The sequence below is a fragment of the Coccinella septempunctata genome, chromosome 8 (assembly GCF_907165205.1).
Source record: "Coccinella septempunctata chromosome 8, icCocSept1.1, whole genome shotgun sequence".
NCBI classification, from domain to species: Eukaryota; Metazoa; Arthropoda; class Insecta; order Coleoptera; family Coccinellidae; genus Coccinella; species Coccinella septempunctata.
In genome coordinates this window covers 6,289,877-6,305,909 of record NC_058196.1, presented here as the reverse complement: position 1 = coordinate 6,305,909, position 16,033 = coordinate 6,289,877, and the positions used below count along the sequence as shown (strand labels likewise).

General features: G+C 36.3%; 1 protein-coding gene across 2 annotated transcripts in view; it reads right to left on the bottom strand.

The window, feature by feature from the left end:
- Positions 1-4,298: 4,298 nt before the first annotated feature.
- LOC123319555 (tachykinin-like peptides receptor 99D) overlaps positions 4,299-16,033 on the bottom strand; it is a 709,883-nt gene continuing 698,148 nt past the window's right edge. For both annotated transcript variants that reach the window (XM_044906600.1, XM_044906601.1), the window contains 2 exons: positions 14,943-15,085; positions 4,299-5,135 (listed from right to left, as the gene is read on the bottom strand). In XM_044906600.1, the coding sequence (XP_044762535.1) occupies positions 4,972-5,135; positions 14,943-15,085 (307 nt within the window). In that variant the 3' untranslated portion in view covers positions 4,299-4,971. The remainder of the gene's footprint in view (positions 5,136-14,942; positions 15,086-16,033) is intronic.

Below are 16,033 nucleotides of genomic sequence, written 5' to 3'. Positions count from 1 at the left end.
AAAAAAGCAGAAAAGTTTTTTCCCTCGAATCAGATATTGACGGGTCCGAGCGATTTTCCACATCGTCATTTTAAAGTCGGGAAATCGAGGTGTTGAGTTTTCGTTGTACCACCCTGTATGACACAGTCTTCATCTGACCATAAGTCGCATGTAAAACATACTGAGGTAAAAAGAACTATTTATTATTATATATTTTATTGATCTATCTACATATTATAGTTTACACATTTGGTTCTTCTGATTCATATTCAGACAATCATAACATAAAATTAATATTATACCTATCAAAATCCATCTCACATTACAGAAAACAAAAAATCCCCTCACGCCTTCCAAACATGACTTCAAATTTTGAAAACATGTGCAAGTAAAGCTGGGATTAGTCATATTGATAGCAAGTCATAACATAAATTCATCACAATATGGTCAGAAAAACAGTAACATCAACATTATTCTTAGATTTAGTTAAATTATACAAACAAATAATCGATTATAATTAGTAATTAGGCACTATATTTCAAGAGGAACATTCAAAATCGGATATTAAAAAAAATGTAATGGTATAAAAAGGTGAATTCACTTGTGAAAAAATTTTAAACTTTATGAAGTAGGTAAGAATTATTCAAGCAGTTGTTATTTTCGTATAACTGTTTGAGACATATTTTATCAATTACATTGAACATTGATTAAATAATAGTTTGAGATATGTTAGTGGATACATCCGTTTTCTGTGGAATCGAAGACAACTTATTTTTGCTTCGCAATATTTCGTTGAATATACAAATATCATCTCCATTGAGGTTTTCAGTCAAACTATGCATGATTCGTAAAAATATAAAAAATATGTGTCATACATCACTTCTTTCAGTATTACAATTCAATTGTATTTACTAGAAACGATTGAATCCCCAGTTAAGCGCTCAATTTCCCCGAAAAACACCTCACATATTTCATGCAAAAGATAAATCGACAAAATACAGAAAAAGTGGTTCAGCTGAATAGATTTATACGATGGGTGAAATGTAGTTTTATTATGTATCAAGTAGGCTACAGATTTTGGAGATGAATTTCTTTTTTTGAAAATGATGCTTAGCTTGTACCGTCATATCTATCGACACAGTGAAAATTTACCCATTTCAATGATATTCACCTCAAGCGTTGGTTTTGATATGAAAATTCATAGTATGTTTTTGGAAATTCGAACACACTTCTAGAACATCTGACCAAATCTAAAGGAAATTGCTGAGGTAGAAGCTACATAGGCATTATTTACAAGCAACAAGCAATCTGAAAATTCTATAGCCTACTTGAAAATTTTCTGCTCGTTTCTCAGTGAACATTTCGCATGTGCCAGGCCAGCTAGAGACATGAGTCAGGAACTTTTATGAATTCTTTTCAGTCAGAACAATAACAGTATTTTTCAATCGACAATAATCTATATTGGAATTTTGTCAAGCATTTTTTGAGATTCTCCATCTGTCCCATATATTATTGAAATTTGAATAGTGTTACAAATTATTTCATTACACAAGTTGATTCTCTAATAGGTGATGAAAATCGAGAATATTTAGTGCGCTAGGGGGCTTGAATTTTTGCTGCAACCCTCCCTCTAGAATATGATATATAAATTTCAATCGATATATGATATGAACATTGTCTGAAAATTAAACTCTTATAATTGTTGAAGTTACCTTTCAGAAAAAATGGAGATTTGAAAAGGTCACATAACATTTTCTCTCTTGAATTTAGAAATGAGAAACTGGATCCTTTTTCATGCAAGCAGTTTTTTGAATAGAATCATCTGGCAATCATAAGAAATATTGGCCTCGTTTCGATTTCCAATAATTCAAAAATTCAACTATTTTTGAACTTGTCATAACTATATTGGAGAAAAAGTCCTTAATGTGTTAATTTATTTTGACCCCTGAAAAATTTCTCACCATTCTTAGCCCCCCTGAATTCAGATTAAGACGTCGCCACTGCTGATGCGTAAAAAAATAAAGAAAAGACCTTTATTACCGAGACATACACTATGGTTAGAATACAATAACTAGCTTCTGGACGTTCATATGGGTACATAAGAAGATTTTAATAGAATATTCCATTTGTATTATCGATGGAGAAGTTTTTTGTAAAGTATAGTATACAGGAAGGTTATTCGGAAATATTGGGAATGAAAAGAGCTTTTCTTTATAAATGGACTTGCAAGAAAGATACAGCTTCTCAAATATTGTTGGTGTTTCACTATTCTCAAATATTTAGATAATGAAAATTTTTCACATACTCTAGCAATCTGATTCTTGGTCGAATGAAATTAATGTTCTAATCATGTTCAACATCGCAATGTGATAGTCCATTTGAACTGAACCATTGTGGAAGATATTTTTACTTTAGCGGGTGTAAAAATGGACCGCAAATCCTCGTTCATATCCATACATATATCTATGACGTAAAATGATTTCATAAATATCGATGCTTATGACGTCAGATACTTTTAATCGGATTGCAAAGGATGGTACTTTACCCTTACAAAATAGAAAATAAAGTAAATACGAATAAGTATTGATGATGACAGAAATGACAAGAATGCTGAGGGAGCTGGGTATTCCAATAACAAGATTCTAGAAATTTTTAGTGTACTTACTATGTAAAGGCGACAATGACTTCTCGACATCGACCTTGTAGTTAAGTTCTCCGGATAAATTCTAAGGCACTCTCGCCTTTCCCGTAATTTGGTACAAAGGGTGAGTCAGAATGAAATCAACAAACTTCAAACTCTTCTTATGAGGAAGTGTAAATGGTTTGTGTTTCATTCTATGCCATGAAATCATCCCTGATGATTTCTAGTTTGAAAAGAAGGAAAAGAATCAAAATTCACAATTCTCTGTAATTTAATGTGATAAAATTTTTTTAATAAGCCTGTTTGCATAGTTCACGATAAGAAAATATGAAGTTATTCATGAAGATGTTCATAACCTTCAGGCTGAGGTTCAATAAAACATACTGATTATGAATAACATTGTTTTAACTAATTAAAATACAAATATTCAAAAAATGCGTCCACTTGAAACTTCAACCTTGCTATTGATTAACAAAATATGAAAATGAAAACTTCAATAAGCATAGCACTAATCGATTTATCAATTAGAAATTTCACGAAAAATAAAACAGAGCATATGCATCTTAGAAACTATAAATACAAGGATTCTAAATTATTTTTCAATTAATTTATGTCTCTTCACTTTGATGAGGTTTTCCTTTATATGATTTTTCTTCATGAAAAATTGCTCAATTGCTGTTTGGTAAGATGATATATTACTTTCATCCGTGATAAGTGCAGTGTCAATGGCCCAATATCGGGAATGTCATGATGGATATGTCGCTGGGGATCAGGAACTTCGGAAATTCCCTGAAGTCATCCGATCCACCCTGACACAAACTCCGTAAAAAATGAAGTTTATAAGTTCAATGTATATAGATCAGTTTTCCCACATCACATTTATGAAGATCGAAATTTGAACATCTTCATTCGATAGACTATTAATCCAGAAGTTTATTATTATTTTTTGAACGGCTTATTCTACAGTTGGCCCAACAAGCATTCAAATTCAGATTGAAGTGGGACAGAAAAAATAATTTATAGGCATCTTCGGGTTTTCCATCATAGTTCAAGATTATTATTATAATCAGTTTTTCTAAACTCAGCTTCGGACACTTTTGATTCAGAGCTACAAGACATACAAATGTTGATAAAAGCACTATTGCTTTTTTAAATCTATCTGAAGCATAGTGAAATCAAATTTGAAACACTTATGTCAAGTAGTCCATTGGAAAAGTGATGACGTAGAAGGTGGCAAGGTCAAGCTCACAGAAAAAATTCGGTTCATTAGCAATGGCCTAACATAGTCAATGAGTGAAGTTATAAAGAAGATAATTTAAAATAACTCAAACTTTTGCGAAAAGGTTGTTAGTTAGCTAGAGGGTTATTAATGTAGATCTTAGAATTTAATTATAATTTTTCGACTGTATAGATATAAAGAAAATAATGGATGTTTTTAACAAGTTAATTTCTTTAATAATGCTAGCAAGCATTTTATTTTTTATTTCCACAACATCGAAGTGCATGCAATAGCAAAGGTATTATGGGACTAAAGTTTCGCTAGCCCTTTCCTGCTGTTAGGCTATAGACTTTTCGCCCCAGGATAGAAAATTACGTCAATGCTTAGTTTTACAATGAACATATACTATTCTTGAATCATCAGCGCCATGTAAATCAGAAAAAAATGACTTACATGTCCTTTCAGTGAATGGATGAATTTTTATCCTACAGCTATTCAATGTTTGAAGAAGAATGTCTTATTCAGATTTCGGAAAACTCGATTGTCGACGTTACTGAGATATCATAAAAAAAAACAACATTTAGTTCGAGCACAGGGTTTCGACTGTTTTATTTCATTCGTTATTTTTGTTTTCATTGTAAGAAACGAAACATAGTATTACATTCGATAATTCAGAATTAATGAAAATAGATATGATGATATCATGTGGCATCATCGAAAACTTTATTCAAGCATCGCAAAACAATAATTATTCCAGAAACAAAAATTGACAATTTTTTCGATAATTGTTATGTTGTAGCTGCTGACTATGCATATTGATTACAAAAGGTCTGATTATGACGTGAAAGTCATGAGTTGATGACATCTTCAAGAAAAGCTGTGATGTCCACTTGGGCCATCTCACGTTTTTATTCCAATCAGAATGATCAATTCACCAAGTGAGAAAAATCTTCAATAAACAGGGTGAATATTCATGCGATAATTTACAGATTTAGAAATTTCGATCTAGAATAATGCTGTTCCTGTTGGCCCCGCGATTCCACCGATTGTTGGATCGCGAGGATTTATATCATATCCATTCCCGTCTCTCCTGTATTGAACTTACGTCGACCTCACCAAGATGTCTCTTTCGTCAGGATGCAGGGAACTGTTTCATCTCTATGCCGCTCCATTTTCTCTTCGATTCAAATCCGCCACGATGAATCTGCGTAGTCTCGTCGTGCACGTTAGAATAGTACGTGTTTGTCGATGCCGTTGGGCTAGGACGGCTTGTCATGAAAGTTATACGAAGCGTCCCTAAAACAGAATATTCTCTTCATTTTCTCAAGCCAAAATCTAGATGATGAAGATTCGTTTAATGTTTTTTCGACCTCATTCTGTAATAAAATATGAGAGTGAAATTTGTGGCCGTAAAATTAAACGAACGGAAAAAGTTTGCCTGAATTCAGTCTTGAATAACTTATATTATGGTTTTTGACAAATTATTATAATTTTTCGACTGATACTTGATGATACTTTCATCTTGGTAATATACTGATATCGATTTCACCAGCAGCACAAATATTACATTTTACACTGAATATCCTTCAAAAAAATTTTATTTCTCAGTAAGATAGCTCAAGATTTTTTGCGAATTTTTTTTTTTCATATACCCATATTTTTTCTTGAAGAAGAACAGGTTAAATAAAATAATTTCATAATGCTTTATAAGCTAGCTGCAGACGTTGTTACATATCAGGGAGGTATTAACGCAGATGACAATAGCGAGTGCTCAGAAGAATATGTGCTATATTATAATGCGCTTTATGGGAGAACATTTTCTGCTTGTGCACGACAATTCTTATAGAATATAGCATATATGTCCATCACTAACTGTAATACAATGTAAGGAACTGACGTTTAACTATTGGACATCTTCTGAAACTTTTAGAGTTTCGACATATAGAAAAACTTATCAATTTCAAGTTTCATTTTTGTTTCATTGTCAGGCAACAATTTTTTTTCTCTGATTTTCCCTTGAAAAATTAGTGCAAGAATTTATGCAGGAGCAAATCAATTATACGAATTTTTCAATATATTTTGTTTCAGAAACTGGGAGTGAAAACGCTAAAGAGTAGAAGAAAAAGATATGCATGGTTGAACGTTTTGTCAGGTGTGGAATGAAAAATATTAAGATATTGATAATGAGTATTCGGATATTTGAATATCTGCGTTTGTGAATGTTCATTCACGTATTAAGTTTTGCCAAAAATAGCGAAGATCCATTCAATTGGAATCAGCAGACAAAATTATAGGTTTGTCCCTTTGTCGATGATCTTAGTTACCCAACATATATGGAAGGAATAGGGAAATAGAGCTATGAATGGTCGTATATTGTACTATTTTATAGAAAATTTTTTCAACAATACAAATGTATTTTATAACTGGCTTTTGGTGGAACTATTTATTTCGAGGGAAGAATCAAACTTGGAAAGTCTCTGTATAAATAATAATGATGGTGGCCTTTGTACCTATATTATGATATGAACCATTTTTTTTTTGTTCGCTCAGTTGGAACCTGAACACTACAGAACAGAGAGTTCTTAAGAATTTCCGAAAATATTTCAATTTCAATAGAAAACGCGTAGTTCGTCTGTTGATAATTATAATTTGATTCAAATATAATGTTTTAGGGACACTTCCGATATTCAAATGGAAATCGTAAAAAATCGGTGTTAAAAATTGGAGTAATTTTTAACCCAACTCTATCACTTGGTGCACATCTCTAGCAACTCAGTGACTACGTTTATCGTTACATGCTTCTGTGAACGTAACCTTTAAATCGCTGTCAATAAGCTGTTCAAAAAAACCGGTGGAACCTGTTGAATCTGCTGAATTCATTCATTCTCCTTAGATTCTTCGTTCGCTCAAGTGAATTGGAACTTGGTCTAAATTCTTAACGTGATTTTTTAGTGCACTCTCAACTTTTTCAGTCAGCTCAAATCTAATAATATTATTTCATATTATAATAATCAATCCATCAACATCTCAAAAAGGTACAGTACTTTTTTCACTCAACAAAAAATGTAGTCATTTTTTGCATGTGTCACGTTAGAATATCATTCTACATAATTATCCACTCAACATTCACTCCATCGCTATGCATTTTCTCACAATTACATTTGCAATATTCTGCTCTACATTTCTCTATCATATTTGCATGTATATTTTCTCAATTTTCTCCAAATCTCTCAATCAACCACGTGCTCAATGTACCTAACTGCTTCAACCTTCTCAAAATGCATCGATATTCCATTCACTGTGAATCACATCACCTCGACAATCACTCACATTTTAATTTCTCTAATTTTAGCACCAAGTTCACATTTCACACCACTCTATTAGAAGCTTATATAATTGTATTCACTCTCATTTTGTATACATGTCACCTCAGATTAATTTTACACCTCTTACGATCAGACTTCTCAGGCCTCTTAAGTTTCAGGTACCTCTACGCTCAAGTTGGACACTTCGAAGGCTTCTCATAGACCAGATCGAGATCCATCTCACTACACTCAGAACTCTGAACAATGGAATACACCCAATCAACTCTCTTGGACAGACTGGTTTGTGATAACGCTCGAGGAGGTCCAACCTGATTTCAACTCAATAAGTATAATTTGTTATAAACTTTCTCATGACTCTATTACCTGAAAATTATGATGCCTTATTTCTTTTCTCTAACGTTATGAACTGCTCTTCTTGTTTCATCTCAATTATGAATACTATTCATTAATTCTTTCTACGTTTACAATATTTCATTTCTCTACATTACATTTGTAACACAACTCACCTCAATTTATGTACTCTCATAAAACACCTTCTGCTTTTCTAATAGATTTGCTATTCCTGTAAGCGTTGGTAATCATCTCTCTCTCATTCTGTCTCATTACACCTGTCTCACTACATTACATATCTCTAACTTCTCAAGTTGTCACTGCAACTTTCTGTTTTTCTGATAGCGAGACAGTTTATGAAATCGTAAACTCTATCACTGTAAACGTTGTGCTTGCATGATAACACTCACATCAATTCATAACTATCAAGCTCAATTATTATGCAACTCAAAATACATAAACACCTTTTGATGTAGATCTATCTCAATTCTCTCAATTCTTATCAAACACATAATAATTGATCTTGTTACTCGATACATGAAATTCACTCAACCTGCTCTTTCTCTCAAGCAAATACAACGTTGATTTTCTCATTGAAACATTACTCTCAAATTCTCTCAATAACTTCTCAATAATTGTAAATAGGTTCACTCTGTTTAGATGTTGTATATAATTTTACTTCATGCGAGTGTCTATTTATTATGTGACGTGTTTGATATACAACAAAGATTTTATTTTACCATCTCCAACTCAATCATTTGGTAACAGTCCACTTTTAAGTAATTGCCAAAAATCTCAACACCCAGATTTTTGAACATTTGGTCCTTCGGGCCGGATGATTGAGTTGGAATAATTATTCATTCATATCACATTCTTCTCAAAAGGTCATGTCTCAAAAGTCGGGAAGATCTTCTCCATCTCCAAAAGAGGATGACACTCAACTGCAGGTCCCTCCTACTCGATCGTCCAGATCTTCCACATCTTCGCAGCCTGATGTTGGACCTCAAACTCGCTCGGCTGGTCTTCCCACCAACCTCAAATTAAAAGTCGCTACTCAAATGAGTAGGCTGCAACTCATGAAGGACATCTTCTCCAAGCTGTCCAACGTCTCAACATGGACTGTGCAGGACCTGTCACACACTCAAGAGCAACTGCAAGACCTTCACAAGAACTTTTCAAAGACTCACTCGTATTTTGAGTCAGCATGGCCTGAGTCGTGTCTCGACCACGAATACTTCGCATCCTCAGTCTTCTTCGAGGAATACTCTTTATTCCAATCAGCCATCTCGAAATTAATCCAACTCAATATGTCACTCAATCCTGTGGATTCACAGCCATCCACATCTGCTCAAGCCCCTCAGTCTTCTCAAACTCGTCCTCGATTGCCTGACATCTCAATTCCCACCTTCTCAGGCAATTTCTCAAAATGGCCTGCATTCCGAGACCTTTTTCAATCACTCGTGATCAATAGCACCTCAATTTCTGACATTGAAAGGTTACATTACCTTCGCACATGTCTCTCTCACGAACCTCTCGACGCCATCTCTAGTCTTCCCTTAACGGAAGTCTCTTTTCCCATAGCTTGGAAGAAGCTTATGGATAAATATGAAAATAAAAGGCTGCTCCTCTCTTCTCAATACACAAAACTTCTCTCCTTCTCATTGGCGAATCAGAAAAATTCTACCGACTCATCTCTTCGTCAATTTATTGACAGCATCGTCAATCCTCTCCAAAGTTTGAAAGCTCTAGGTGAAGATCTAGAGCAGAACAACAATCTTTTGGTGTTCCATATCATCAACCGTATGGATCACGCCTCTCGAACACATTGGGAAACTCTCATCTCCTCTAATAACGAATTTCCCTCCTTCGCTCAGTTGATGGAGTTCCTCCAATCTCGCTCCAGAGCTCTAGAATGGACTGAGTCCAACCAGAGACAGTCACCTCAAGAATCATCTCGCTCTCGCACAACAGTGCACACAATCTCTCGAAAGGTTACAGCTCAAAGTAAACCTTCTCCTTCACTCATCTCAAGCAAATCGGCCTCCTCGAACACTCCAATCTCAAAAGTCTCTTCTATGCCCAACTACACCTGTGATGATTGTGGACACGACCACTTTATTGCAGATTGCCCTCGCTTCTCCAAACGCTCACCTCAAGAAAAAGCTGATGTAGTATTACATCGCATCCTCTGCTCTAACTGCCTCGGTAGACATCATCGCCACTCTTGCAGAACGACAAAGATCTGCAAAATCTGTGGAAGTCGTCATCACACTCTTCTACATGATGCTCCTCTCAGCAGTAAACCACACTGCAAAGTTCCACCGGTGCCCCCTCGAGTGCTTCCTCAATCAGCTCTCACATCTCAAAAATCTGCTCAAAGGGAGGTGAGTTCTAGCAACTCAGCTCTAAAGCCTTCAAAATAGTTCGAAGAAGCCTTGAATTATTTTTCTTCAGCTACCTCAACCACGACTCAACACTCTCCTCGCCACTGCCATCGCCCATCTCATCACCTCAACAGGATCACACACGGTTCGACTACTCATCGACAGTGGATCCGAGCTGACCTTCATCTCTCAAGATCTAGCAAGAAAACTCAACATCCCTAGAAGGAAGTCGCATGTTGTAATTGTGGGAATTCATGGAAAGACTTCTAAGACACAGGGATCTCTCGCCCTCACTCTCAAGTCGACGTATGACCATCAAACCATAAATATTGATGCTCACATTCTTTCATCATCTTTCTCTATTTTGCCTTCCTTCTATACATGTTTTCAGCAATCTCTACATCTCCAGCATCTCAAGTTAGCTGATCCAGAATACCACATCTCAAGAGCCATCGACATCATTTTGGGTGCTGATGTATATGGCTCAGTTGTTCTTCCTCAGATGAAAAAAGGCCCTCCATCATCTCCAATCGCGCAACTCTCAATCTTCGGCTGGCTAATCCTAGGCCCTGTGTGTCAAGAACAGGAATGCCTTCCAATCCAATCTTCAATGTTTCATACTGTTCAAGATGAAGACCTTCATCATCTCCTCACTAAGTTTTGGGAACAGGAAGAAATTCAACCAACGTCTACGTCACATCTCACCTCTGACGAGCAAGAATGTGAAAACCACTTTGTTTCCACTCACTCTAGGCTCTCCTCCGGGAAATACATGGTAAGATTACCATTGAAATCATCTATTGACATCTTAGGTTCTTCCAGACAACGAGCCTTCCGATGTCTGCAAGCCTTGATTCGGAAATTCGACAAGGATCCTGACTACTCTCTGCTCTACCACCAATTTCTCGATGAATATGAACTCCTCCAGCACATGCAACCAGTCTCGTCAGAAAAGGTCAATTCAAGATATTTTCTTCCTCATCATGGTGTTCTCAAAACAGACAGCTCTACAACGAAACTGCGAGTAGTCTTCAACGGCTCCAGCCCCACCTCAACTGGTATTTCTCTCAACGATATTATGCACACCGGAGCGAAACTGCAACTCGACGTGATAGATGTTCTTATGTGGGTGCGTAAATTTAAATTTGTCTTCTCTACAGATATCACAAAGATGTACAGACAGATTCTGGTTCATCCTGATGATTGGGATCTTCAAAGCATCCTTTGGCTCGACTCAAATAACAACGTAAAGACATACCATCTCACAACAGTCACATACGGAACTAGATCAGCTCCATTTTTGGCAATCAGAGTTCTTCTCCAACTTCTCAAAGATGAGGGTCACAACTTTTCACTAGCCATTCCTCCATTAACGAAAGGTCGTTATGTCGATGATATTTGTGGTGGAGCAGATACTGAACATCAACTTCTCGAAATTGCCAAACAACTCCAGAACCTTTGCATGGCGGCTTGCCTTCCGCTAGCAAAATGGCAGTCAAACGTCTCAAGTCTCTCTCACGTCGTTCAAGAGGAAGAATCAACACCCACTCCAATCTCATTCGACGAAAGTTCTCACTCAACTAAAGTGTTAGGTCTAATCTGGTGCCCTCAAGAAGACTATTTCACTTTTAAAGTCAGCTCCAATCTATCTGGGTCTTTGATCACCAAGCGATCAGTTCTATCTCATATTGCTAAAATATTTGATCCACTCGGTTTAGTCTCCCCTGTTACGATTAGGGCTAAAATATTGTTGCAGGAATTATGGCTCCAAAAGTTATCATGGGACGAACCTCTACCTCAACTACTCCAACAGAAATGGTACGACATCAGTGAAGATCTCTCCAAGCTGGCCAGCATCACAATTCCAAGATGGATTAACACTCAAGAGGGTTCCTTCATCCAACTCCACGGCTTCTCTGATGCATCTCAACTCGCCATTTCAGCCGTTCTCTATCTTCTCGTTCGAACTCCGTCCAAGGAATGCAAAGTTACAATGCTTTGCTCCAAAACCAAAGTATCGCCTTTAAAACCACTCACAATCCCGAGACTCGAATTATCAGCTGCTCTTCTCCTCTCTCGACTCGTTAATTATGCGCATAATGTTTTAGCTCTCAACATTCGCTCAACCACTCTATGGACGGACTCCTCAATCACTCTAGCTTGGATCAACACTCACCCTTCACGTTGGAAGGACTTTTTACGGAACAGAGTTGCAACAATCCAAGATCTAACTCCAAGGGCCCATTGGAGGTATATTTCCGGCAAAGACAATCCTGCTGACTGTGCATCACGAGGGTTAACTTCATCTCAACTTCGCAACCACTCGCTATGGTGGACGGGACCACCATGGCTTTCCAAGTCAGAAGATTCATGGCCAAATCGTCAGCCGGCACCGACAACCGACCATGAATCAGAAGCAAGACCAGCCATCCCCATACTCACCTCCACTACGTCAGACTACTCATGGGATCTCATCTACAGGTATTCCAGTTTGAATAAATTGTTAAGAATTACCTCTATTTGTTCAAAGATTCTCGCACGACTCCAACGTAAGCTGGATCCAGCACACCTCACACACCTGACTTCGACTGACTTGGAAGCATCTCGAAGGCAACTCAAAAAGTCTACTTTCCACATGAACTCAAGGCTCTTCAATCACAGACTCCAATTCTCTCTTCACATGTATTCAGTAGACTCACCGCATTCCTCGACAACAATGGTGTAATTCGTGTAGGCGGACGAATTTCCCATTCTCAGCTCGACCCAGATAGCAAGCATCCAATTATTCTTCCTCAACACTCTCAATTACTTCTTTGGTTATAGATGAAACTCACCAAGCAACTCTACATGTGCAAGGCACTGTGGCACCGCTCTCAACAACCCATGGCACAACTACCCACATCTCAAGTGCAGCCATCTCATCCATTCCTCCACACTCTGAGGATTGAAAGCAGTCTTTTCGCTCCAGTTATGGGTGGATTGAGTAGCTCAGACACTGGAGTGATGGATTGCCTCAACTTCCTCACAATGGATTATTTACGAAGATCTACTCGATTATAATCAACTACGTTAATTATGGCGGCCGGAATGTTAAAAATTGGAGTAATTTTTAACCCAACTCTATCACTTGGTGCACATCTCTAGCAACTCAGTGACTACGTTTATCGTTACATGCTTCTGTGAACGTAACCTTTAAATCGCTGTCAATCAGCTGTTCAAAAAAACCGGTGGAACCTGTTGAATCTGCTGAATTCATTCATTCTCCTTAGATTCTTCGTTCGCTCAAGTGAATTGGAACTTGGTCTAAATTCTTAACGTGATTTTTTAGTGCACTCTCAACTTTTTCAGTCAGCTCAAATCTAATAATATTATTTCATATTATAATAATCAATCCATCAACATCTCAAAAAGGTACAGTACTTTTTTCACTCAACAAAAAATGTAGTCATTTTTTGCATGTGTCACGTTAGAATATCATTCTACATAATTTTCCTCTTAACATTCACTCCATCGCTATGCATTTTCTCACAATTACATTTGCAATATTCTGCTCTACATTTCTCTATCATATTTGCATGTATATTTTCTCAATTTTCTCCAAATCTCTCAATCAACCACGTGCTCAATGTACCTAACTGCTTCAACCTTCTCAAAATGCATCGATATTCCATTCACTGTGAATCACATCACCTCGACAATCACTCACATTTTAATTTCTCTAATTTTAGCACCAAGTTCACATTTCACACCACTCTATTAGAAGCTTATATACTTGTATTCACTCTCATTTTGTATACATGTCACCTCAGATTAATTTTACACCTCTTACGATCAGACTTCTCAGGCCTCTTAAGTTTCAGGTACCTCTACGCTCAAGTTGGACACTTCGAAGGCTTCTCAAAGACCAGATCGAGATCCATCTCACTACACTCAGAACTCTGAACAATGGAATACACTCAATCAACTCTCTTGGACAGACTGGTTTGTGATAACGCTCGAGGAGGTCCAACCTGATTTCAACTCAATAAGTATAATTTGTTATAAACTTTCTCATGACTCTATTACCTGAAAATTATGATGCCTTTTTCTTTTCTCTAACGTTATGAACTGCTCTTCTTGTTTCATCTCAATTATGAATACTATTCATTAATTCTTTCTACGTTTACAATATTTCATTTCTCTACATTACATTTGTAACACAACACACCTCAATTTATGTACTCTCATAAAACACCTTCTGCTTTTCTAATAGATTTGCTATTCCTGTAAGCGTTGGTAATCATCTCTCTCTCATTCTGTCTCATTACACCTGTCTCACTACATTACATATCTCTAACTTCTCAAGTTGTCACTGCAACCTTCTGTTTTTCTGATAGCGAGACAGTTTATGAAATCGTAAACTCTATCACTGTAAACGTTGTGCTTGCATGATAACACTCACATCAATTCATAATTATTAAGCTCAATTATTATGCAACTCAAAATACATAAACACGTTTTGATGTAGATCTATCTCAATTCTCTCAATTCTTATCAAACACATAATAATTGATCTTGTTACTCGATACATGAAATTCACTCAACCTGCTCTTTCTCTCAAGCAAATACAACGTTGATTTTCTCATTGAAACATTACTCTCAAATTCTCTCAATAACTTCTCAATAATTGTAAATAGGTTCACTCTGTTTAGATGTTGTATATAATTTTACTTCATGAGAGTGTCTATTTATTATGTGACGTGTTTGATATACAATAAAGATTTTATTTTACCATCTCCAACTCAATCATTTGGTAACAGTCCACTTTTAAGTAATTGCCAAAAATCTCAACACCCAGATTTTTGAACAATCGGGAATACAATAAAATCCATCTTACAGAAAATAATATTTATTTCCTTTACAACTGAAATAAAATTTGACAAGAAACATCAAGATCAGTACCTATAGAAGTATTAGTTTGATCCAATTCGATATCATTTCATTTTTAGTGCCTTTCCTTTATTCTTTTCTCTATGAAACACTCTGAATTTATAGTTTTCTTGGAAGTGATTTGGTGCTCTTACCATTTCTCGTTATCCTGTTGTGGTCAGGAGAACCAGAACATGATCTTTTTCTGCCTGTTAGGACCTCTCTCCGAGTGAGTGCAGCTGGGGCGACGTGTACGCAAGGAAGACATGAAAAAAACTGTTTGAAACCTCTTCTGAACCTGGAATTGCAAAAGATGGTATCAACGGGTATGAAAAACAACAAGTGAACAGGTTAATTCAGAATAGCGGATACCTCCTCCAGGGAAAAATCAATAGAGTCGTGAATCAGTTCAAAATATGATATTCGTTATAACGTGCTTTCAAATAAATTATGTTATCAAGGAGATTGATATTTTACGTTTGAACGTGTCGCTGAGCTGTCATCACAGCTCAGTGGGCAAACATGTAAACACACCGATGACATTATGATCTCTAGCGTAAATTTCTATATAAAAACTAGTTCCAAGCTGATTCATGCAGAATTCGAGAGGATTACTTGATAATTTCATATTTGAAACTTTCAAAATTCCACAGCCTACTTGATGACGAATTTTCTTGGAAGTGCGTTTCATCTATATATCGAATATAATTCAATGACCAAACAAAATGATCAACTAAAGACGACGAATATTGTTAAATGGGATTATTAATTGTCCTTGAATTGAATAACATCTACTGACGTTCAGAGAGTACTTTCACTTCTAATCCAGTACACTTCTTGTTCAAAGCTGCAAACACAAATTGTCCTAGAAATTTGACCAATAAGAAAGATAAAAAAGTAATGAAGAATGATTAAGCCTTGACAGGGAGGCAATGAATAAAATTATAATAATTAATTCAGATGCATACCACCCGCCAATTTAATCGGGTCTCGTTTCATACTAAGTGGTGCTCTAGTACTACTCGATAATACTGATTAGTGTCTGGCAGTATTCAATAAATTTCATTAATTCCCAACGTTTTTCCATCTACCTCAAACCACAATCCCGTGAAATTGACAATTGGAGAACAACGAAGAGAAAAACTGATGGAAATAAGCGAATATACCAATTGGGTCGAATACAGCCATTTTAGACAGCCGGAAATAACAGAAATCTCAACAATAAGCACTCCAGAGGATCTGGAAC